The sequence below is a fragment of the Equus przewalskii genome, chromosome 10, assembly GCF_037783145.1.
Source record: "Equus przewalskii isolate Varuska chromosome 10, EquPr2, whole genome shotgun sequence".
Lineage (NCBI taxonomy): Eukaryota > Metazoa > Chordata > Mammalia > Perissodactyla > Equidae > Equus > Equus przewalskii.
In genome coordinates this window covers 6,169,847-6,190,325 of record NC_091840.1, presented here as the reverse complement: position 1 = coordinate 6,190,325, position 20,479 = coordinate 6,169,847, and the positions used below count along the sequence as shown (strand labels likewise).

At 53.9% G+C, this 20,479-nt stretch overlaps 2 protein-coding genes and 1 long non-coding RNA gene across 5 annotated transcripts; 1 reads left to right on the top strand and 2 right to left on the bottom strand.

Moving 5' to 3' along the window:
* Positions 1–7,091: 7,091 nt before the first annotated feature.
* On the bottom strand, positions 7,092–12,350 carry TRIM65 (tripartite motif containing 65). 2 transcript variants are annotated; one of them, XM_008513343.2, is made up of 6 exons: positions 11,846–12,350; positions 10,427–10,522; positions 9,975–10,208; positions 9,715–9,889; positions 9,515–9,580; positions 7,092–8,941 (listed from the first exon to the last, which is right to left on the bottom strand). In XM_008513343.2, exons 1-6 carry the CDS (start codon positions 12,251–12,253, stop codon positions 8,367–8,369), a joined length of 1,554 nt encoding a protein of 517 aa, XP_008511565.2. In that variant the 5' UTR covers positions 12,254–12,350; the 3' UTR covers positions 7,092–8,366. The 2 variants fall into 2 exon arrangements, with proteins under 2 accessions (XP_008511565.2, XP_070417536.1); XM_070561435.1 differs by lacking the exon at positions 9,515–9,580 and having other exon boundaries at positions 11,846–12,344.
* On the top strand, positions 12,089–12,766 carry LOC139073997 (uncharacterized). The gene is made up of 2 exons (XR_011523262.1): positions 12,089–12,221; positions 12,386–12,766. It is a non-coding gene; the product is annotated as an uncharacterized lncRNA (long non-coding RNA).
* Positions 12,767–13,823: 1,057 nt separating this feature from the next.
* Positions 13,824–19,234, bottom strand: MRPL38 (mitochondrial ribosomal protein L38). 2 transcript variants are annotated; one of them, XM_008513303.2, is made up of 9 exons: positions 19,010–19,234; positions 18,717–18,896; positions 17,233–17,367; positions 16,945–17,153; positions 16,100–16,172; positions 15,887–15,932; positions 14,773–14,931; positions 14,407–14,543; positions 13,824–14,195 (listed from the first exon to the last, which is right to left on the bottom strand). In XM_008513303.2, exons 1-9 carry the CDS (start codon positions 19,074–19,076, stop codon positions 14,059–14,061), a joined length of 1,143 nt encoding a protein of 380 aa, XP_008511525.2. In that variant the 5' UTR covers positions 19,077–19,234; the 3' UTR covers positions 13,824–14,058. The 2 variants fall into 2 exon arrangements, 1 of the variants encoding a protein (XP_008511525.2); XR_011523261.1 differs by lacking the exon at positions 15,887–15,932 and having other exon boundaries at positions 14,711–14,931; positions 19,010–19,180.
* Positions 19,235–20,479: the final 1,245 nt, after the last annotated feature.

Here is a 20,479-nt window from a genome sequence, read left to right as displayed (position 1 = left end):
ACCAGGGCCGTTCGCGCCGCGGCGCCGCCCCCTGGGACGGAGGCCAAGAGTCCGGCCCCCTTCTGTCCCGGGCTGGGACCGCCCCCCAGCGCCACAGGCCGGCCCGCCTGTCCCCGAACACCCGGCCCCAGCCCAGACAGCGCGGGGCGGCCTCCGGGCCCCGCCTGACCCCGGGGGGCTCCTAGGCCATGGCCCCCCTGCGCGCGGCGGCCCGCGCGGTCTGAGGGGAGGGCGCCGCCCAAAGGGCTGTGAGAGAGAGGGCAGACGGCAGAGAGTGCGGGGGCCACACTGGAAGGAAGCTGGGAAAGGGTTCACCCGTCCATGACCCGCCCCCCATCCTCCCCCTCCCCATGGCCAGGCGAGCTCATTGTCACCCAGCCCCTTTGCGCTCCAGACCCCTCTGTGGCACGATTAGCAAAGTTCCGGGTCGGGCCCGCTGACTGCAGAGAAAAATAACTGCTGATGTGCGCGTGTTTTTGCCCCTTAGCGACTCTGTTTACCCACGGCCGGGAAGTTGGGCTTCTCTAACCCTGAAATGGGAAGTTGATGTCATCCTCCAAGTCCTTGAGGGGTTCAGGTCTGGTCCACCGACACTCCTGGGCACGAGTGGTGCGGGAGGTCTTCCCCAGGTGGAGGCACTTGTTAAGACATCTAATTACGCACTTAAAATGATGCATTTTATTCTACACAAGTTATACCTCGATAATGTTCTGTTTAAAACAATAGAACAGCAACCAAATAACAAAGGCAGCCTTGCATTATAACCCAAAGTATAAAATAGACATCCCTGAGTCCGATATGCTGATATGAATAAATGACCAGATAAATGAATAAGTGAGGGAGAATAGACAGATTTCGTGTTCAGAAGAATTCAAAATAATTTCTGTATCTGCTGCACGGTGGAGCATAACTTCCCACTCCTTCATTGTGGGTTGTGCATAGTAGCTTTCTTCCAAAGGGAGCAAAAGAGTCACTTTACAGTGGAGAAACCTGACAAACACAACCTCAGCCAGGTGATCAAGGTCAACGTCCATAGGGATAAGTCATGTGGACAGTAAGCACCCTTGATACGATGTGGTCCTCCTCCCCAAAAAACCCATAACCCCAGTCGAATCCTGATTAACGCATCAGACAAATCCCAAATGAGGAGCAGTCTACGAAATACCTGACCGGTACCCCGGACACTGTGGAGGCCATCAAAAAGAAGGGAAGTCTGAGAGACTGTCACAGCCAAGAGAAGCCTAAGGAGACACGACAACGAAATGTAATGTGGATCCTGGACGGGCTCCCGAAAGAGAAAAAGGACATTAGGGAAAAAGTAAGGACTCTGAATAAATTATGGGATATAGTTAATAGGAATGTATCAGTATTGGCTCCTTAATTGTGACAAATGTGTCATGTAAGATGTTAACAAAAGGGGAAATTGGGGGTAAGGTATATGGGAACTCTGAATTATCTTGGCAACTTTTCTGTAAATTTATGTGTTCTAAAATTGAAAGTTCCTTTAAAAAATATAGAGGGGCCTGGCCCCATGGCCAAGTGGTTGAGTTCGCGCGCTCTGCTTCAGTGGCCCAGGGCACGGATTGGCACCGCTGGTCAAGCCATGGTGAGGCGGCATCCCACATGCCACAACTAGAAGGACCCACAACTAAAAATATACAACTATGTACTGAGGGGATTTGGGAGAAAAAGGAAAAACAAAATCTTAGAAAAAAAATATATATAGAATAATTGGGGCAATTCTTCCTACCCTCAGGCCCTCAGACCTCCTGCTGGTGAGAGCCCAAAGCCAGAGGAATAAAGAGGTGAGGAGGGGGCTGTCCATCCATAGGTGGGGCTTAACCTTTCTTGTGTGCCAGGGCTCCTCTCCAAGCCTGGTGCAGCCTACAGACCCTTTTTCAAAGTAATGCTTTTAAATGTACAAAATAAAATGCATAGAATTCCATAGAACCCAGTTACATTGAAATACAGGCACAAAATATTAAGAAAACAAATTTGTGATAAATTTTTCTTTAACACAATAAATAACAAGATCTGACGGAGGCCTAATAATTACTGTATTTTTGAAATAGTGATGAACATAAATGATGTTTCAAATTCTCTGTCACCACTGTAATGTGCTATGAAAATATCTAATTTCTTAAAACCGCACATATACGGACAGCTAATCTTCGACAAAGGTGCCAAGAACATACAATGGAGAAAAGTCAGTCTCTTCAATAAATGGTGCTGGGAAAACTGGACAGCCACATGCAAAGAATGAAAGTAGACCGTTATCTCATGCCATACACAAAATTAAACTCAAAATGGATCAAAGACTTGAAGATAAGTCCTGAAACCATAAAACTCCTAGAAGATAATATAGGTAGTACACTTTGACATCAAACTTAAAAGGATTTTTCAAAGACCATGCCTTCTCAGACAAGGGAAACAAAAGAAAAATAAACAAGTGGGAGTTCATTAGACTAAAGAGGTTCTGCAAGACGAAAGAAACTAAGATCAAAACAAAAAGACAACCCACCAATTGGGAGAAAATATTTGAAAATCATATATCCGATAAGGGGTTAATCTCCATAATATATAAGGAACTCCCATAACTGAACAACAAAAAACCAAACAGCCCAATCAAATAATGGGCAGAGGATATGAACAGACATTTTTCCAAAGAAGATATACAGATGGCCAATAAACAGATGAAAAGATGTTCAACATCACTAATCGTCAGGGAAATGCAAATCAAAACTACGCTAACATACCACCTTATGCGTGTTAAGATGGCTATATGCACTAAGACTGAAAATAACAAATGCTGGAGAGGGTGTAGAAAGGGCACCCTCATCCACTGCTGGTGGGAATGCAAACTGGTGCAGCCACTACGAAAAACAGTATGGAGATTCCTCAAAAAACTAAAAATAGAACTACCATATGACCCAGCTATCCCGCTACTGGGTATCTACCCAAGCAACTTAAAATCAACAATCCAAAGTAACAAATGTACCCCTATGTTCATTGTAGCACTATTCACAGTAGCCAAGACATGGAAACAACCCAAGTGCCCACCGACTGATGATTGGATGAAGAAGAGGTGGTATATTATACACACACACACACACACACACACACACAGTGGAATACTACTCAGCCATAAAAAAGACAAAATCATCCCATTTGCAACAACATGGATGGACCTGGAGGGAATTATGCTAAGTGAAATAAGCCAGACTGAGAAAGACAAACACCAAATGATTTCACTCATATGTGGAATATGAACAAACACATGGACAAAGAAAACAGTTCGGTGGCTACCAGGGGAAGGGAGTGGAGGGTGGGCACAAGGGGGTGAAGAGGAGCATTTATGTGGTGACAGACAAGAGATAGTGTACAACTGAAATTTCACAATAAAGTAAACTATTATGAACTCAAATAAAAAAATGAAATAAATCTAATTTCTATTGGTGACAAGTCACAGGTATTGCTAATACCACTGTGGTGTGTTCTCTCCATTTGTAATAGAAAGAAATGCTAAATTTCAGTTAGAGAACAGTGAAAATAAAGAAGAATTACACCCCCTGAAGACCCCAGATTAAGAATGTCTAATTTAGAGCCAGCCCTGATGGCCTAGTGGTTAGAGTTCGGTGCACTCCATGAGTTCGCGGCCCCAGTTCGGTTCTGGGCGTGGAACCACACCTCTTGTCAGTCAGTAGCTGGGCTGTGGTGGTGGCTCACATAGAAGACCTGGAAGCACATACAACTTGAATATGCAACTTTGTATTGGGGCTTTGGGAAGAAAAAAAGGGAAAAAAAAGAAAAGATTGGCAACAGATGTTAGCTCAGGGCAAATCTTTCCCAGCAAAAGGAAAAAAAAAAAAGAATGTCTAATTTAGAAAGATGCTATGCAGAGCCTCCTGAGGTCTTTCCCGGATGGAGGGAAGAAAACTAGGGTCTATTAAATGTTAAAAGAGAGGTAAGATCCACTTCTGGCGGATTCAAGGGAAGGAAGGGGGAATAATGGAGGCCCGAGTGGAGGCAGTAGCATTTGAGCTGGGCTGTCACGTCCTGCCAGGACTCAGGCGTGCAGAAACTAGGGTGGGAAAAGATATTCTGGGCAGACGAGCAGCAGAGGGACCCGGCCTGGGTGTGCCGTTTGGCAGGAAGGCGGGTAATGAGTTCCATACGTTAGTTTCCCCAAGGAGCACTTGATCATGACCGTCCTTTGCTTGCCGAGGCTCAGGAACAGTTTGGAGGTTCAGGCATCAGCAACCAGCCTACTCCAAGGCTCAGCAGCCAGGCTGCCTGGGCTTGCTGAGACCAGAGACCCACCTGGTCCTGGACGGGAGAGGGGTGCCACTCGAGTTGGGGGTGCTCAGAGACGAGTCCCAGCTGGCCCACTGCTCCCCACCCCACAGCCTGTTCAGGAAGATCCACTCCCCCAGGGAAGTGTGGAGATGTGATTGTCAGGGTGGAGGCATCTTTATATTTTATTTCCATTATCATAGCTTTAAAGTTGCTTAATATATTAATCCTTTTTGAAATAAGTTGGCTCTTAAGGGGAAAAGGTAACTGGCACTTTTGAGGTCTTCAGGAGCATGTTCACGCCTGCATCTCACTCTGCCCCTGCGAGGACTGTGTCATGGGATGAGAAACGGAATTTCGACAGGCCTCATATCTTGCCGGCGGTCACATAACTAGTCCTGCAGAGGAGGCAGAATTTAAATCCAGAAGGTGCAACCTGAAAATAATCCTGAACCTCATATATGACCCTGTCTGGCTGCAGTATTACTTTAAAAAAAAAAGTCAAACAGAAGCAAAACAAACAGGCAAAAGCAGCCCAGCAAAAGAGAGTAATTGGCAAGCCACTCCAGCTTTGCTTGCATCTTGCAAGAAATTGAAGTGGGTTCCAAGCCATGTCCCACAGTAGCACATTTTCCTTTATGCTTTTGGTGTACTTTAAAAAAATTGATTTTTATTTATTTCAAAATAATATATTCAAAGTATTTAAAAAGTAAACAAGTCCATGAGGCTTACAATAACAAAAACTGGCAGTCCCACCTACTCCAGCCTCTTGCTCCCAAGGACAACTGGTTTCAACTCTTTTAACTGTTTCTTTTAGCATTTACCTCCACATCGCTAAAGCACGTGCTTATAAGCCTTGAACATCTGTGTGGACGTTTGTGCTCATGTTTCTGGAGATTTAGATTCTTTATCACTTCTCTTTTGTGTTGAATTTCCTGTTGCTGGGATTCCAGGTTTTCCTTTCCCTTCATTGATTTACTTCTTTATTTCTGAAAAGTGCGTCCTCTGGGAGCTTTCTGAGAATGGATGCGGAAGTGTCTGCAAGTGCCTTTGTTCAGGCTTCATCTTTGATTGACGGTTTGGCTGGGTATGGAATTCTAGAATGGAAATCCTTCCCCCTCAGAGTCTCAAAGGCATGGCTCCACTGTCTTCTAGCTCCCGGTCTCATGCTGCTCGAAGCCACATTTCCTAGAGGCACCATGCTGCTCCCCTCCATCCCTTCCTGCCTGGAGAAGAGCAGCCTCTTATTATCTTTACTCCTCACCTCTCCGGTGACCAACTCCCCCCACCTCCACTGGCCCCCAAGGCCCTGAAGGCCCCTGTCTTTTAGAATCTCTCCTGCCCTCCCCTGCCCTTGTTCTGTCTATATGTGATCATTCTCCTGACTCTGGCACACAGAAGCCCAGAAGCTGTGTGGAGTGGGGCAGAAATGCTGGAAACACCCATAGGCAAATCATGTGTCCCCTTTATAAATGTTACACCCCCAAATCTATCCTTTTTTTTTTTTTTAAGATTAGCCCTGAGCTAACATCTGCCACCAATTCTCCTCTTTTTTGCTGAGGGAGACTGGCCCTGAGCTAACATCCATGCCCATCTTCCTCTACTTTATATGTGGGATGCGTGCCACAGCATGGCTTGCCAAGCAGTCCACACCCGGGATCCAAACTGGTGCACCCTGAGCCACTGAAGCGGAACGTGCAAACCTAACCGCTGCGCCACTGGGCCAGCCCCCAAATCTATCCTTCTTTTTCCCTCTACACAAATGCAGTTTTTCTGGAGAGGAGGTGGAGTGTTCTGTCAGGACCAAGTGGACTGAGTGAATTTAATTTGAAGTAGCTTCCAAGAGATTTGTAAATGCTTGCCCCGCAGCTGCTGGAGAGGCGCTGCTCCATGGCACACCCTATGAGGGATGGCAGCAGCCTCTCGTGCTACGTACATAAAGGTTAATAGTCATAACACAGAACACTCCCACAGAACAACATGGAAAGGACTAATGACCCGATGAAAAAGTAAATTCACAGAATAAATGACCCAAAACATTTTCCACCATGAAGGCAGAAAGGAGGTCATTCTTCCTTTCTCCGCCCTTTCAGAGGGTGGGCTCAGCCAGCTGGACATGTGTGTGGGGCTGGGACCGGGATCAGGAGGGATGGGTAGAATCTGTAGGCCAGGGAAGCCAGCACTGAGGTCACCTGGTCAGCCCAGTCCTGCTTCCTGCCCCATCGGACCTTCAGCTCCTGCTGTTCAGCAAGGTCCCAACTGCCTCCTGCCACTGTCAGGCTGCCCAGTGTTGGAACCCCCTTCCCATGTCTGGGGAACTCCCCACCTTGGGAATCTTACTGGAAGCTCCTTGCCAAGGCTGCACCAGTGAGGCCTGGCTCCGCCCTTAGACAGAGAGCCACACGGCTGAGGAGCGAGGCCACAGGATAGAGTTTGCAACCATGGCTGCAGCCGGGGCCGGGTTACAATGTGGGAGAGAGATGTATTTTTTACAAATATAACAATATTTTGGGGCCGCCCTGTGGTCAAGTGGTTAAGGTCGCGCGCTCTGCTGTGGCGCCCCAGGGTTTTACCAGTTCGGATCCTGGGTGGGGACACGGCACCGCTCACCAGGCCACGCTGAGGCGGCGTCCCACATGCCACAACTGGAAGGATCCACAACTAAAATATACAACTATGTACTGGGGAGATTTGGGGAGAAAAAGCAGAAAAAAAAAAAAAGATTGGCAACAGTTGTTAGCTCAGGTGCCTATCTTTAAAAAAAAATTTTTGTTTTTTGGAGGTGTTGGTGCACGTACTATTCTTTAAAAAAATTTTATTGTGAAATATTTATACGAGTATATAAAACATATACATACAGTGTAAAAAGTTGTAAAAGCCCTCATAACCATCACCCAGACCAAGCAGAACATTTCAAGTAAGAAAATTACAGCAGCCCTACGGCCCAGCAACCCCACTTCCAGAAACACAGGCGAAACACCGGACAGGGATCGTCAGGCAAGCGTGTTCCTAACAGCAGAAACCGAACCAAGAGGAGCTGGCGCCGTGCTGGCACCTCCACCCATCGCTGCACGAACCCCCGCCCGCGGGCAGGGGCGAAGGCCCCGTGCTCAGAATGCTGACTCGGCTGGGGGGATGGGGGAGGCGCACGAGTCGGCCTGACTCAAGGTTGCTTCATTTTGTTTTTTTGTATAAAAATAGAATCTTCAAGTGCTGTTTTTCTGTCGAGTAATTCGACTTTATGTAATTTAACCTATGTACATAGCCATAAATATGGCCCAACTTCCTGCTCAAAAATATTCATCTCGGCAATATTTTTATAATCCAAAATAAAACAAGTGGAATGTCCAATGATGGGTAAATAAATTCTGATAGTCATTAGAATGACTCTGTATTGTAATCATTTGGGGGAAAGTTTTAGGAATGTGAGAAATGCTTATGCTAAATAAAAAAAATGCAGAGAACACAATTGTTTACAGAATGCAATCACAAGGATGTACAAAATAAGAGAGACTAAAACATAGCAAAATGTTAAAGAGAAGAAAAGAGAGACAGGGAGGGAGGAGGTAAAAAGCACTTTTCTCTAGATTTTCTCCAGGAATAGTCTGCACTCCGCCTGCCCACAGGCTGATGCCGCTTTGCAAAGTCTATGCTGTCTCCAGGGAGGTCAACTCGGGTAGATCCATGTATTATTTTGTCTGCCGCACACTCTGTGGTGTGCATCGCAGCACACGCGCTCTCCTGTAGGACCAGGAGCCCCTGGGCACTACCCGAGCTTCTGAGGCCCAGCAGCACCCAGAACGGAGCTCTGCTTGGGGCAGGGGCTGCCCATTTTACTTCCTTCCTAGTCTCTGTCGCCTTTAAAGAGGCTGGAAAAATGAACTCCAGCTTGGGGACTCCCCCCCACCTCTCTCTCCAAGTGGCCCAGCCTGGTCCTGAGTCTGTCTTCTGGCCAACAGCTGGTCCCATTATAGCTGTGGCCTCGGGTCACCAGGCCAGGGGCTGGGGCAGCTCTTGGGCACACAGGCATGGTGGTACCTGTTCCCGGCCCAGAGCTCCATCCTGTGCCTTCTTCAGCTGAGCCCTGAGGCGTCTTCCTGGAGCCCTGGAGGGAGCTTGGCCTCGGGCCGATGGCACAAGGTTAGGGTCCGACCCTCCAAGAGCCAGAAGACAGGGTAGAGAGGGCGGGTGAAGACGGCATGGAAGGTATACAGGGGCTGTGTTTCAGGGTCCAGGCTGTAGAAGGTGAGGCAGCCAGAGGCCAGGTCCAAATCCACTCCCAGGAGCTTCCCTGACACTCCTGGGAGGCGCTGGGCCTCCCCATTGTGCCAGGCCTGGGCACCATCCTCCTGAATGCACAGCCCCCAGGAGCTGGACCCTCGGCCGATGTTGTCTGTTTGGGGCCCCAGCTTGCGTCGCATCAGTTCTGGGTAGGTGACACCCAGGGTTACTGAGTGGTTAGATGTGCGCACCTCCCAGTAGTGCCGCCCAGCCTGGAAGCTCTGGGCACACTGCACCTGCCAGAGCTGGAAGCTGTCTGGCCCAGCTGGGCCCCGGGGCTTTCGATGGTGCTTCACCTGCTGGTCCTGCCGAGACAGGTGGAGGTAGTGGTTGGCGCTGTCTGGGTCGAAGGTCAGATTGCGATAATCTGTTGGGGAGAGATGGGCTGAAGGTGAGCGGGCAGGGTGCCTGTGCGCCTCCACCATCCTGTCCCCAGAGGTAACAGACAGCAACTGAAGCTCCAGCGATGACAGGATGCTAAACGTCTGCTAGGCAGACAGCAAGCTGAGCCAGTGCTGGACGTCATCACAGCAGCCAACCCTCGCTGCAGCCTCTGAGGTGGAACCTTCCATTAGCCTCACTTCATAGGTGAGAAGACAGGTTCAGAAAGGTCACCTAACTTTGTAGTAAGTGGAAGAATCGTGAGTGATCCCAGTTTGTGTACCCAGAATCTCCTTCACGCTAGACTGGCACCATGTGTAAGAGGTGTGCACCCTGCAACAGGTGTGCAGGGGGTGAGGCCAGACGCAGGGAAGGGCATGGAACAGACATCCTGGATGGGACAGGCACAGCTCGTGCTCCCCTCCCCCACATACTCATGTGTGCATACAAACAGGCACACACATACACGCGTGATCACAGTGCACACACAGTGCACATGCATGCACTCACACGCACATGCACACACCAGTGCACACACTCATGGGCTGGGTCTCCTTACTCTGCCAGAGTTTCCTCCTCAGTGGGCACACCGGGCTCGGGACTGTTGCCAGGGGGCCTGCGGCCTCTGGAGGGCAAAGCAGTGTTAGGGGAGGGATGGCGAGGGGAGCTCATGGGACGCTAGGCCTGACTCCACTCCCACCCCGATGGGAGGGAGAGTTGGGCCCAGAGGGGTAGGGAGAGATCTGGGGTCAGACTTACCCACGTGGCCCAAGTCAGCAGCCTCAGCGAGCACCCGGGGGTGGCCTCCCTTGTCCAGGAGGAGGCCACTCAACTGGCTGAGCAACTCCTTCAGACCACCCAACTGCTGATCTTCGTCCCACTGCGGAGGAGTCAGTGGCCCGGGAGGCCCCAGAGGTGCCAGGAGCTGAGATTCCTGAGCCCCAGAGAGAGGTGCAGTAAGCCCGGGCACAAGGGGCAGATACGCTGGGCCCCCAACCTGCTGCCCTGAGGCCTGGCACCTGGAGGAAGGTCCTGTCATCCAACTGCTCCAGGAGGTCCCGGATCCTGCGGTCACGGCGAGCCAGGGCCTCCAGGCGGCCCTGCAGTCGCTGCTCCTCATCCAGGGCCTGCGTCAGTGCCTGTGTCTTGGCCACCTCGATGTCCTTCAGTGCCACAGCCCGCCGCATCTCCAGGGCTTGCAGCAGGCAGCTGAACTTGCCAGAGACCACAGAGGCTAGTGTGCAGGCCGATCTCTGGGTGGGCACAGGAGGAGCCTATGGTGGCCAGGGCCAGGGCTGCCCGCTGTGCTGAGGGGTGGGGATGTGGATGTCCCTGGAACCTCATCCCCCGGCTCAGCCCCTCACTCCCTGCTGCCAGGAGGCAAACTCAAGGTAGCTCACAGCTACTCCCCAGTATCCCAGGGACCAGCTGGCAGCAGGACATGGTGGGGTGCAACAGACAGGCCTTGTACCTGGATCTGGCTGCTTCGTTGCTGCAGCTCCTGTAGCTGGCTCTCAGCCTGGGTGGTCTGCTGCTGGGTGACCTCCAGCATGGCTCTCAACTGGGCCTGAGGTGTCCACATGGGAAAAAGTGACAAGAAGGGGCCTGAATTGGCTGTGAAGTCCCCCTCAATCAATCAACAAACACCTGCAGCTGCTGGGCACCCCCTCCTCATGTCACCCCAGGCGACACTGACCAGTGGGCCAGCACACAGAGCACCAAGATTGGTATGAGCCCCAGGAGGACTGAGTTGGAGTCCCAGGGAGGTCCAGACAAAGCCCCTTCCCCATCTGGAGCAGGGTGGTACATGGGCAGAACAGAAGCCTTGAGCTGAAGACCTAACTTCCAGTCCCTCTTGCATGCTGAGCAACCTGGGGCAGAGCACCCACCCTCTCTGGGCTATAAGGGTCCCCCCCGCCCCCCTGCTGCCAAATCAATAAATGGGAGCGATACCTCTGGCCTACGCGGCCTTGCTGAGAAGGGGAGGCAGCCCAGAACCAGAGCAATCTGACAAGTGGGCAGTGCAGTGTGTATAAGGTGGGTGCTTCCAAAAGCCGGGTCAATCCTTAGCCCCAGCTTTGGGCATGAGGGGAAGAGGACACCCCTGTTTGGTTGCGACCCCTTTGGTCCCCTTGAGGATCAAAACGTTCTCCTCTCCTGGAAGCAGGATGAACGACCACTGCCTGCCTACCCAATGGTTCCCTGCACCTGGTCAAGAGCTTCAGCGTCTTGCTGCTTCTCCCAGCAATGCTGAGCGGTACAGACCCCCGCACCCCCCCTTCACAGACAAGGAAACGGGTCAGAGAAGTTGCTGATTTGCCCAAAGTCACCCGATTTTCCTAAGTCCAATGTCTGTGCCTTTGTCCAGGCCCCACTGCCTCCAGGTTGCAAAACAGGTGAGTGGAGGAAGTAGGAGGGCTGACTTCTCCCCACGGACCGGACCGCACCTGCCCCCTCAAACCCCTCCAGCAAAATTCTGGCTCCCTTGGTCCCCCAGGTCTGGTTGCACCACCTGTGCTGCCTGCCTCCTCTCTGCTGTCGTCTACTGGCCTCCACTGTGGACTTTCATGCTTAGTGCACGGTCTTCGGTGCCAGAAGCAGTAACATCTCACTCTCTGTGACTTCAGCAGTCACAGGGGTTACCCTCCAACACTAGCTCTCGCTCCTTGACCTCCTCACCCGCGGAGCCCTTTCCTTCACTCCATCTCAGCCCTCACTCCTGTGACCTCACCCTGGGCCCGTCACCAGCGCTCTCTCTATTCCAAGCACGTGTTTTCTGACCACCACCTCCTTCTTTCCGGGAATACAAACATCCCAAAGCCGCCTCCGGCTTAGCTGCCCGCCCCTGCCCGGGCGCACAAGAGGGCAGGCCGGCTCCCCGGTGTGTCACCTCGCGCTCCCGGCGCTCGGCGTCCAGCAGTGCCCGCTCGTGGAGGCGACACTCGCGCACGGTGCACGCGCTGCACACGCAGCGGCCCTCGGTGCGGCAGAAGAGCTCGAGCGGCCGCCCGTGCCGGGGGCAGCGCGCCGCGGGGGCCGGGGGCCGGGGGTCGGGGGCCGGGCCCGGGCCGGGCGCGGCGCGCAGCACCTCGATCACGCCGCTCAGCGCCATGTTGCGGCGCAGCGGCGCGCCGTCCGGGAAGGGCTCCCGGCACTCGGGGCACGCCTTCTCGCTGCGGCCCCAGTCCCGGATGCAGGCCCCGCAGAAGTTGTGGCCGCAGGGCAGCGTCGCCGGGTCCCGGTAGACCTCCAGGCAGATGGCGCAGGTCAGCTTGTCCTCCACCTCCTGCGCGTCCATGGCGGCTGCGGGCGAAGGGCGGCTGCGGGCCCCTTAAAGGGACCGCGAGCCCTCCGGGTGGTGCCCGGGCGTGGGTGCGGGAGGGAGGTGCCTAGGGAGACTGACGTGACAGCCCTCCTTCCACGACCATAGAGCAGCTGCCACTCCCAGCGCCTGCCGGCTGCACTTCTGCCTACGCTTGGCTTCTCTTCCACGTGCCCCCACTCCCCACCCCGGCCGAGCCTCCGAGCCACCGCTGCCTGCCCCCTGCCACCCCAGGCTGGGAGTCGGGGTCCAGCTCTCTGCTGCTGTCCGGTCCCTCTCTATCTCGCTTCCCTAGACCCTTCATGTACAGGGGATCCGGCCCCCGCCGCTAGAGACAAGAACCTTGGGAACCTCAGCGGGCCTGCAGGCCTCCTAGCTGAGGGCCGCCAGGGAACCTCTTCTGGGCCCCTCATGTGAAAATATGATAATAATAATGGCCATCACAGACCTCTCTGGGCTCCTCATCCGAAAATAAAAAAGCAGCATCTACCTCGCAGGGGTTTTGGCGATCAAATGAGACAGTGCTCGTTGGGATACCTGGCAGTATGAGCCCGGGGCACACGGCTAGTGCTCATTAAATGCTCTCCTGACCCGAGGTGGTCTGCTGCACGTTTTCTTGAGCTGAGTTTCAGGCAACTGCCAGATTGGGGTGTCTCCCTTTCCTAGGCTGCATCTAATTTCTGTTCTTTTAGAGTAAACAGTGAGGTGGGAATTTCTGGTCACCAAGAGACAGAGACAAGTGTTTTCTTCATACACCCGTTTAAGGGAAACCCAGTGCGATCTCCACCTGTGCCTGGAATCCCCTCTCGGTGCCGCCCCTCTGCTGGGGAGAGCTCCTTGTTTGCAGGTCTAAGCTGTTCTGGAACCTCACTCTTTAGAGAGGTGGTTCCCCTGCAGCTGAGCAGGCAAGAGGGGGCCTGACAGCAGAGCTGCCTGCCCTGGAGCAGTGTATGGGGCCAGGGGAAGCTGCAAGACGGTCAATCTTCCTTTCTTTCTAACTGAGCTGGCCTCACTTTGAGGCAGTGTGCCCCCTCACTGCGATGCAGCAAGCATAGTCTTCTGTGAAGATTCTCTTCCCAGGAAAGGCGCACAGCTCTCCTCACTGACCACTTGGCAGTCTTCCTTTAAAGAGGATAATAAATACCCTAACCATCCATCGAGGGCACAGGGGCTTTCTGGGCTCCAAGTAAGGGGATGTGCCCAGAGGTCTCTCAGACCTGCTGTGGTCTGGCCTCACGGGACTCCTTATCCAAAGCATTCCAGCCTGAGGCCAGGAGCCTCCGCCAGGCTGTGAACACCGTGCAAAGGGCCAATGCTCAGGGCTGTAAATCTCTTTCAAGAGGCCTGTGGGAGCAGCCCAGGCCCACTGCCTGCTTTCCTTCGGTACCTGTTTTCAGCCACCAGATCACAGGTCCCCTGAGACCCCCAGGAGACAGAGATGAGGGGTCATCTCCTGGGATGGGAGGCAGCCCTCTTTCCACGCACGAAGCAATTCAACTCTACCAGGGGGGGCTCTGGCTGCTCCCGGATCAAGACCAAGATCGGCTGCAGCAGAAACCCTTTTTATTCACATCGCCATCTTCACCGCCACCCGCCGAGCCCTCTTCAGTCCTAAGCCCTGGGCCTGATGGGAGGGCCGCAGAAGGGCTGTCTCAGGCAGGGCCTGGAACCCCACAGCTTGGCCCTGTGGAGCTGTGTCTCTATTGCTGCTGTCGGCGGAGTCTGACAGGATGGCCTGAGAGGCCCAGCCCATTCTCTGAGGTGGACGGCACTCTGGCCACTCAGTAGATGCCGTAAGTGGGTTCGTGACTGTCTCTGTACCGGTCCAGGTAGCGCAGGGGCTGCCGGTGGGGGAAGCGCTTCTGCTTGGGGTGGTAAGAGGGTGGCCGCACAAACTCAAACACAGGCTCCCGCATGTCTGCAAGAAGAGCGAGGGGGCGTGGGTGTGGACTGAGCCCCTCTTCCTTGTCTGCTAGGCTGGGCCCATACTGCGACTACCCAGCCAGCCCACTCGAGAGTGACACGCCTCCCGGGGCCCCTCTGCCAACAAGCACTTGTTCCTGGCAGGTCGGGAGAGGTCTGTGAGCAGGCCAGCTGCCCTCTCTTCCTCCAACCCACTCTGCCCTTACCCAGAAGCTGGTGGAAGATGTGGGTGACTGAGTCATCCCAGCGGCACTGGAAGAAGGCCAGGCCAGCTGGAGTCATGGCTTCCTGGTGCTTCTTGTAGAAATCAAAAGTATGGAAGGTCCGCTGGGCAAGCTGGTAGCTGTAAGAAAACGGGGAGCACTTGTGAGTGGGGAGGAGGGCACCAGAGCCCCAACCCTACCTCCAGCCCCAGAGGCAATCCTGAGAAGCCCCTTAGGGTGTGTCCAGCACAACTACCCTTCCCCCCGTTTCAAGGCCTAAGAGAAAGGAGAACTGAGCAAGACTGACCGTTTCTGGGAAGCTGGCCTGAGGCCTTGAGGGGGACGTGTGTGGGGTGTAGATTAGATTACCAGGGTGAAGGCCGGGTGTCGCTGGAGAAGTCGATTGGCTTGTCCTGCTTGAAGAGTAGGAAGGCAAAGCGGTGGAAGCCAGAGCCTCGAGCAGGGAAGGGGGGGAGGTAGGGACATGTCTCCTGTCCTTCAACCACCCTGTTGCCTGGGATGTTGGTTCTGGTGGGAGGAAAAGTAGCTGTTAGTTTCCACTTGAGGGCAGTGGCAGCAGGAGCACCCCACCCACATACTCCCTGCAGACTGATACAGCTCCCCGGGGGACAGACCCTAAACTGATCTGTGTTGTAAAGCAAGTAGGAGGTAAGCTCTGTGAACCTTTGGACGGACTGTAACCTCGTGAAGGGAGTGGTAGGGGCTCAGAGGCTGAGGATAGGGGTCCCAGAGACTGTCAGGATGACAGCCAAGGGTGAGCACCCTGGGGAGCCAGTGGGGCTGCCACGGCCATCCAGCCTGGAGAGCCACACCACCTTTGGGCTGCTTCTCTCTCCATTTCCTGGATGCTCTGGGGTTTCTTGGGGAGTGTTTGCCCAGCTTGGCACCAGGACAGCCACTGTTCCTGGGGACAACTCCCCAGAGGGTCCTGCTACACAGGCTGGTAACTGCAGTTGAATAAAAATGACAGAAACTAGCTTCTTAGTCACTGGCCCTGATTACCCAGATGGCCCAAAGCTGGGGGGGTCACCTGCCTGACCTTTGCCCCCTGGCCTGGCGCTCAGAGCCAAAGGCCATAGAGAAAACAACAGGCAGTCCAGCCTGGGCAGGTCACAGCTGCCAGAGGCCTCTCTTGGTTCTTTTCCCATATGATTGTCACACAGCCCCTCAGGGTGGCTAAGGCATGTGGTCCTAGTTTTACAGGTGAGGAAGTGAGTTCAGGGAGACCAAGAGGCCTGTGGGAGTGGCCACGGCTCACTGCCTGCTTTTTTTCTTCTGTACCTGTCTTCAGCCACTGGGTCACAAGGCTCCTGACACCCTCAGGAGGCAGAGGTTGGAGCCACCTCCTGGGGTGGGAGGTTATTCCTCTGGGGAGCCAAGACTGAAATCCAGGTGCAGCTCTTCCTGGGACGCCGGGCATCCTCGCACGCCTCTGACCCACTCCCCCACCGCAGGTACTCACACCAGCCAGTGGACGTACTCGGCATCCGGTTCCAGCAGGTGTCCATCTGCACACAAACAGACCCCACTGGCCTCGGGCCCCTCCCACCCCCTCCCACAGACAGAGCTGGGGCTGGAGCTGGAGCTCTCCACCCAGCCCCTCCCCCAGCTCCCCAGGGCCCTAGCTCATGGGAGGCGAGGGAGGCAGGAGGCCCCGTGAGCCCCGTACACCTACCCAAGTTGGTGAGCAGCAGCGTCCACATGGAGCCCTCGTCTGCCTCATAGGTCACCTCTGGGGCCTGGGCAGCCTGACAGGGAGAGAATGGGGGAGTCACCCCACCAGAAACAAACAAGCTGATGTAAACAGGCCCTCTATCTGGAGGGCAGGAACCTGAGGGATACTTAGAGAAGGGAGGGACCATCCTAATCCAAATGCCCTTGGCAGCTGCTCATGAGGGAGGTCGGCACAGAGGCTTAGAGAAGGAAGCCTGCAGCGTTGCCCCTCTAGAGATCTGAACACAAGGCCCACATGTCAATGGACAGGGGCTCAGAGGGCATTCTGAAGACAGCGGGCCAGTCATAGGAGTCTGCCAAGATGGAGCTTCTTTTCCTTTTTTTTTTTTTGAGGAAGATTAGCTCTGAGCTCACATCCGCTGCCAATCCTCTTCTTTTTGTTGAGGAAGACCGGCCCTGAGCTAACATCCGTGCCCATGTTCCCCTACTTTATATGTGGGACGCCTGCCACAGCATGGCTGGACAAGCGGTGCTAGGTCCCCACCTTGGATCTGAACCAGTGAACCCTGGGCCGCTGAAGCAGAGCATGGAAACTTAACTGCTGTGCCATCGTGCCGGTCCCTTTTCTTTTCATTTTATAGTCTTTCCTTTGTAATTATTATGGTGGTGTTAGCCAGGAAATCAAAAAGAGGAGACAGAGAACAAAACCCCAAGTCAGCCTGCATAGATGCCATGCCTGTGCCCTTAACCACCATAAAAATCACTTCTTCAAAAAGGAGTTGTGTGTGGCCGTGGTGGGATGTGTCTGTGCACACTGGGCAGGGAGGGGCACAAGCTAACAGTTACCTCAGTTGGAGTGACCTCATTGCCATGGTACACAGGCATCAAGTCATCCTCACCCACAGCATACGCCACATGCAAGGCAACTCGGGGCACAAAGGTGGCGCCGTGGAACAGGTCCCGATAGAGGCCGTAGTATTCGGCCAAACGCTGCTTGTGGTAGGGGCCACAGGTCCTCTCCCATTCGGCCCGCACAGCCTCCAGTGGGATGCTCGCTGGGAAGGAACGATGCCAGCTGAGATGTAGGGTGGGGGCAGGGACGTACCCAGGGCCCTCTGCCCTGGGAGGGCTTACCTGTGCGGAGGCGGGCCGCCCGCTCCTCCTCCACACTGGCCCGCAGCTCCCGGAGGACCCGTTTCCGCTCCAGCAGCTGTTGGGTCCGGCAGACCTTGGGCGGGGGCAGCCCAATGTCAATCTTCTCTTTGGGATCTGGGGAGGGAAGATGTGTTGGAGAATGTGGGATCAAGTCTTGGTTAGGCCACCTGTCCCCACCTAGTCCTCTGAGCCCAAACTCTGTTGCTAAACTTACCCTTTAATTCACAAAACTAAAACATACTATGCAGCCTGCTTCACAGACCTGGACAGGGTCCAGTTGCTAAGCAAATTGGATACAACTCAAAACTGCATTTTCTGATCCCTAAACCAGGTCACACTGTCTGTCTAGGTCATGGGAAATCGAGGCAGACTGTCATCCCAATTATAGTTAGGATCACCTTCAAGCCTGTCACACCTGGACACACCTGTGTCCTCAACAGAATTAACACCTGAAGCTAGAAGGACTTAAGCATTTCTCACACTTTAATGGACAAACCATACAAATCACCTGGGGAATTTGTTAAAATGCACGTTCTGAATCAGCAGGTCAGAGTGGAGCCTGAGATTGTGCATTCCTAACAAGCTCCTAGGTAATGCCTGTGCTGCTGGTCCCAGAAGACACTTTGAGTAGCAAGGCCCTAGAAAACTTTCAATCCAACACCTTTCCCCACTTACGTTAGACAGTGACAATAAGTAATGTGCATAGAATCCTCATCAAGAAAGGCATTACTCAAAGAATTCCAATAACTGTATCCTTTAATCCTCACAGTAATTTTGTGACATATACACAATTATTTTATTTTACAGTAGAGGAAACTGAAGATCAGGAAAGTGACTCCGAAAAGGTTGACTTCCATTTAAATCAGGTTATATAGGTTCCACATTCCATGCCTGTGCCCTGAACCACCATAAAAACGGCCTCTGGAAATGCTTTCCAAAAGGATGTACTAAGTAAGTCTAAGTTGCTCAAGGGCAAGGTTCCTGAGTCACCCTGCCCAGGGCTTTCAATTTCATTCAGCAAAGTTTTGCACACCCACGTGCCAGGCACTGTGCGGGTGCAAGGATCCAATGGTGGTCAGCACAGGCAGGATCCTTGTCCTTAGGGAGCTCACAATCTGGGAGGCAGCGAAATAAAGTCAAGATATAGTGTGGCCAGGGCTACAGAGTATTTTAGGAGCACAGAGAGGTGTTCTAACCCGGAATCGGGGGCGGGGGCACAGGGGGGACGGTCACAAAAAGGTTTTAGGAGTAGAAATATCTAAAATGGAAATCTAACAGTGACGGAATAAAAATTTCCAAGAAGGGGGACCAAAAGGTGTGAAAAATCCTGAGGGGACCAAACCGCCAACAGCGCGCACGGGGCTGCAGGCAGGTCTCTTCCCCCGGTGCCCGGGGAGGACGCCGGCGGGGGCCCCCGAATCCCGAGGCCGGTGCCCACAGCCCCCGCTCGGGTCGCCCCGTACCTGACTTCTCCCCGAAATGCTCCCAGTAGGTCCGCCACCAGTGCGGGGCCCGCGCCTCCTGCTCCGCCCGGCGCCGGTAGCGGTCGAAGCTGCGGTACTTCTCCAGCCGCTCCAGGTTGCTCACATCGATGTCCTCGTTGGGCATCGGCCCCAGAGGAGCGGTCCGGCGGCTCAGGGCGGCTGCGGGCAGAGAGCGGGACGTCAGAGACGGAGGCTGAGGGCAGCGCTGGCTCGAGCCCCAGGGTTCGGGCTCTCGGGGACCTCCAAGAGCTCGCCATCCCCAGATTCCTCACCCGAGGTGCTGAAGCCCCGCCACCTCCGACCTCCGTACAGCACGGCTCGCCACCTGGGCGCCGCCATCTTCCCTGAGATCGGCGCCCTCGCCGCCGCTCCTAGGACCCGGCAGAGGTGGCCGAAGCAGCGCCTGAGCACACGGCGGCGGCCCCGCCCCCAGACTCGCGTCCTAGGAGCCCCGCCCCCGCCCCGCCTCCTAGAAGCCCCGCCCCCGCCCCGTCCCAGACTCCTCCTTCCCGGAAGCCTTGAGATTTTTCCTCCGGGCCCTAGGCGGCTTCCGGCTCTGGGCAGACAGCGGGACGGGGCTGCGAGAGGTCCGGGCCCCTGCCCGCGGCCGGCCACCAGGGGGCGGCACACACCGGGAGCAGTCGGCCGGGCCCTGAGGGCGGCATCCTGAGCCCCCCAGGGGTGCAGCAGCACGGGCGAGGGAGGGGGTGCGAGCACGGATGCTGGAGTCAGGCTGCTTGGGTTCAAATTCCAGATTGTGACCTTTCTGTCGCCTTGTAAAGTTTCTTCATTTGGAAAAAAGCAAGTAATAATAGTGCTTCCCTCGCAGAGTTGTTAGAAGGATTAAATGAATGGACATACATAAAGCATTCCCTGTGGTATATGTGTTAGCTTTTGATCACCTCCAATTTACCATTATCCACACAGCAGCATAAGCGACTGGTTAAGACAATATCCGCCTAGGGGCCAGCCGGGGCGAGTTGTTAGGTTTGCGCGCGCTCTGCTGCAGCAGCCCAGGGTTTTGCCGGTTGGGATCCTGGATGTGGACCTGGCACCACTCGTCAGGCCACACTGAAGCGGCGTCCCACATGCCACAACTAGAAAGACCTGCAGCTAAGATATACAACTATGTACTGGGGGAATTTGGGGAGATAAAGCAGGAAAAAAAAAAAAGAAGATTGGCAACAGTTGTTAGCTCAGGTGCCAATCTTGAAAAAAAAGACAATGTCTGCCTAAACCCTTCCAGGGATGTGTTGCTCTTAAAACCCAGTTCTAACAAGATAGATATTGTACCCCAGGTGATCTGGCCCCCTTCTACTCTGGCCCCTCTGAACTCAAGCTTCCATGACACCAAACCACTTACTCAGCACTTTGTTCCCTGGGGCACAGGACCTTTGCACATGCTGTCACTTCTGCCTTCCACTCTTCCCCTTTCCTCCTGTGGCCTGACTGCCTCTCAGCCCCTGGAGAGTGGTGCCTCCAGGAAGCCTTCCCTGATGTCCCAAGCAAGGGCTAGTGACCAGTCAGTTGCTTTGGTACTAGCAGAAGTTTGACCCTCACACTAAAACGGGATGAGGCAGCTCTCCATCCAGCAGGAAGTAGCCACACCTTGAACTTGTTTTTCATAAACAGCAGCCAAATAGCTAAACCTCTTACCATCACTGCCAATTCACCCATCAGCGTGCAACTACTGTGTGTTAAGGCCAGTGAGACCCAGTGCTGCCCTTAAGGAGGCATTGCTT

What these genes read in the sequence shown, in the direction of transcription:
- TRIM65 (XM_008513343.2), bottom strand. Translation starts at nt 12,253, where the DNA reads ATGGACGCGCAGGAGGTGGAGGACAAGCTGACCTGCGCCATCTGCCTG. An exon ending in ATGACAGGACCTTCCTCCAG is followed by an intron (nt 9,890 to 9,974) that starts GTGCCAGGCCTC and finishes TCTGGGGCTCAG; the next exon opens with GAATCTCAGCTCCTGGCACC. An exon ending in TGCTGACTTGGGCCACGTGG is followed by an intron (nt 9,581 to 9,714) that starts GTAAGTCTGACC and finishes TTTGCCCTCCAG; the next exon opens with AGGCCGCAGGCCCCCTGGCA.
- MRPL38 (XM_008513303.2), bottom strand. Translation starts at nt 19,076, where the DNA reads ATGGCGGCGCCCAGGTGGCGAGCCGTGCTGTACGGAGGTCGGAGGTGG. An exon ending in GCGGGGCTTCAGCACCTCGG is followed by an intron (nt 18,897 to 19,009) that starts GTGAGGAATCTG and finishes CTCTGCCCGCAG; the next exon opens with CCGCCCTGAGCCGCCGGACC. An exon ending in GCTGCTGCTCACCAACTTGG is followed by an intron (nt 15,933 to 16,099) that starts GTAGGTGTACGG and finishes GTTTGTGTGCAG; the next exon opens with ATGGACACCTGCTGGAACCG.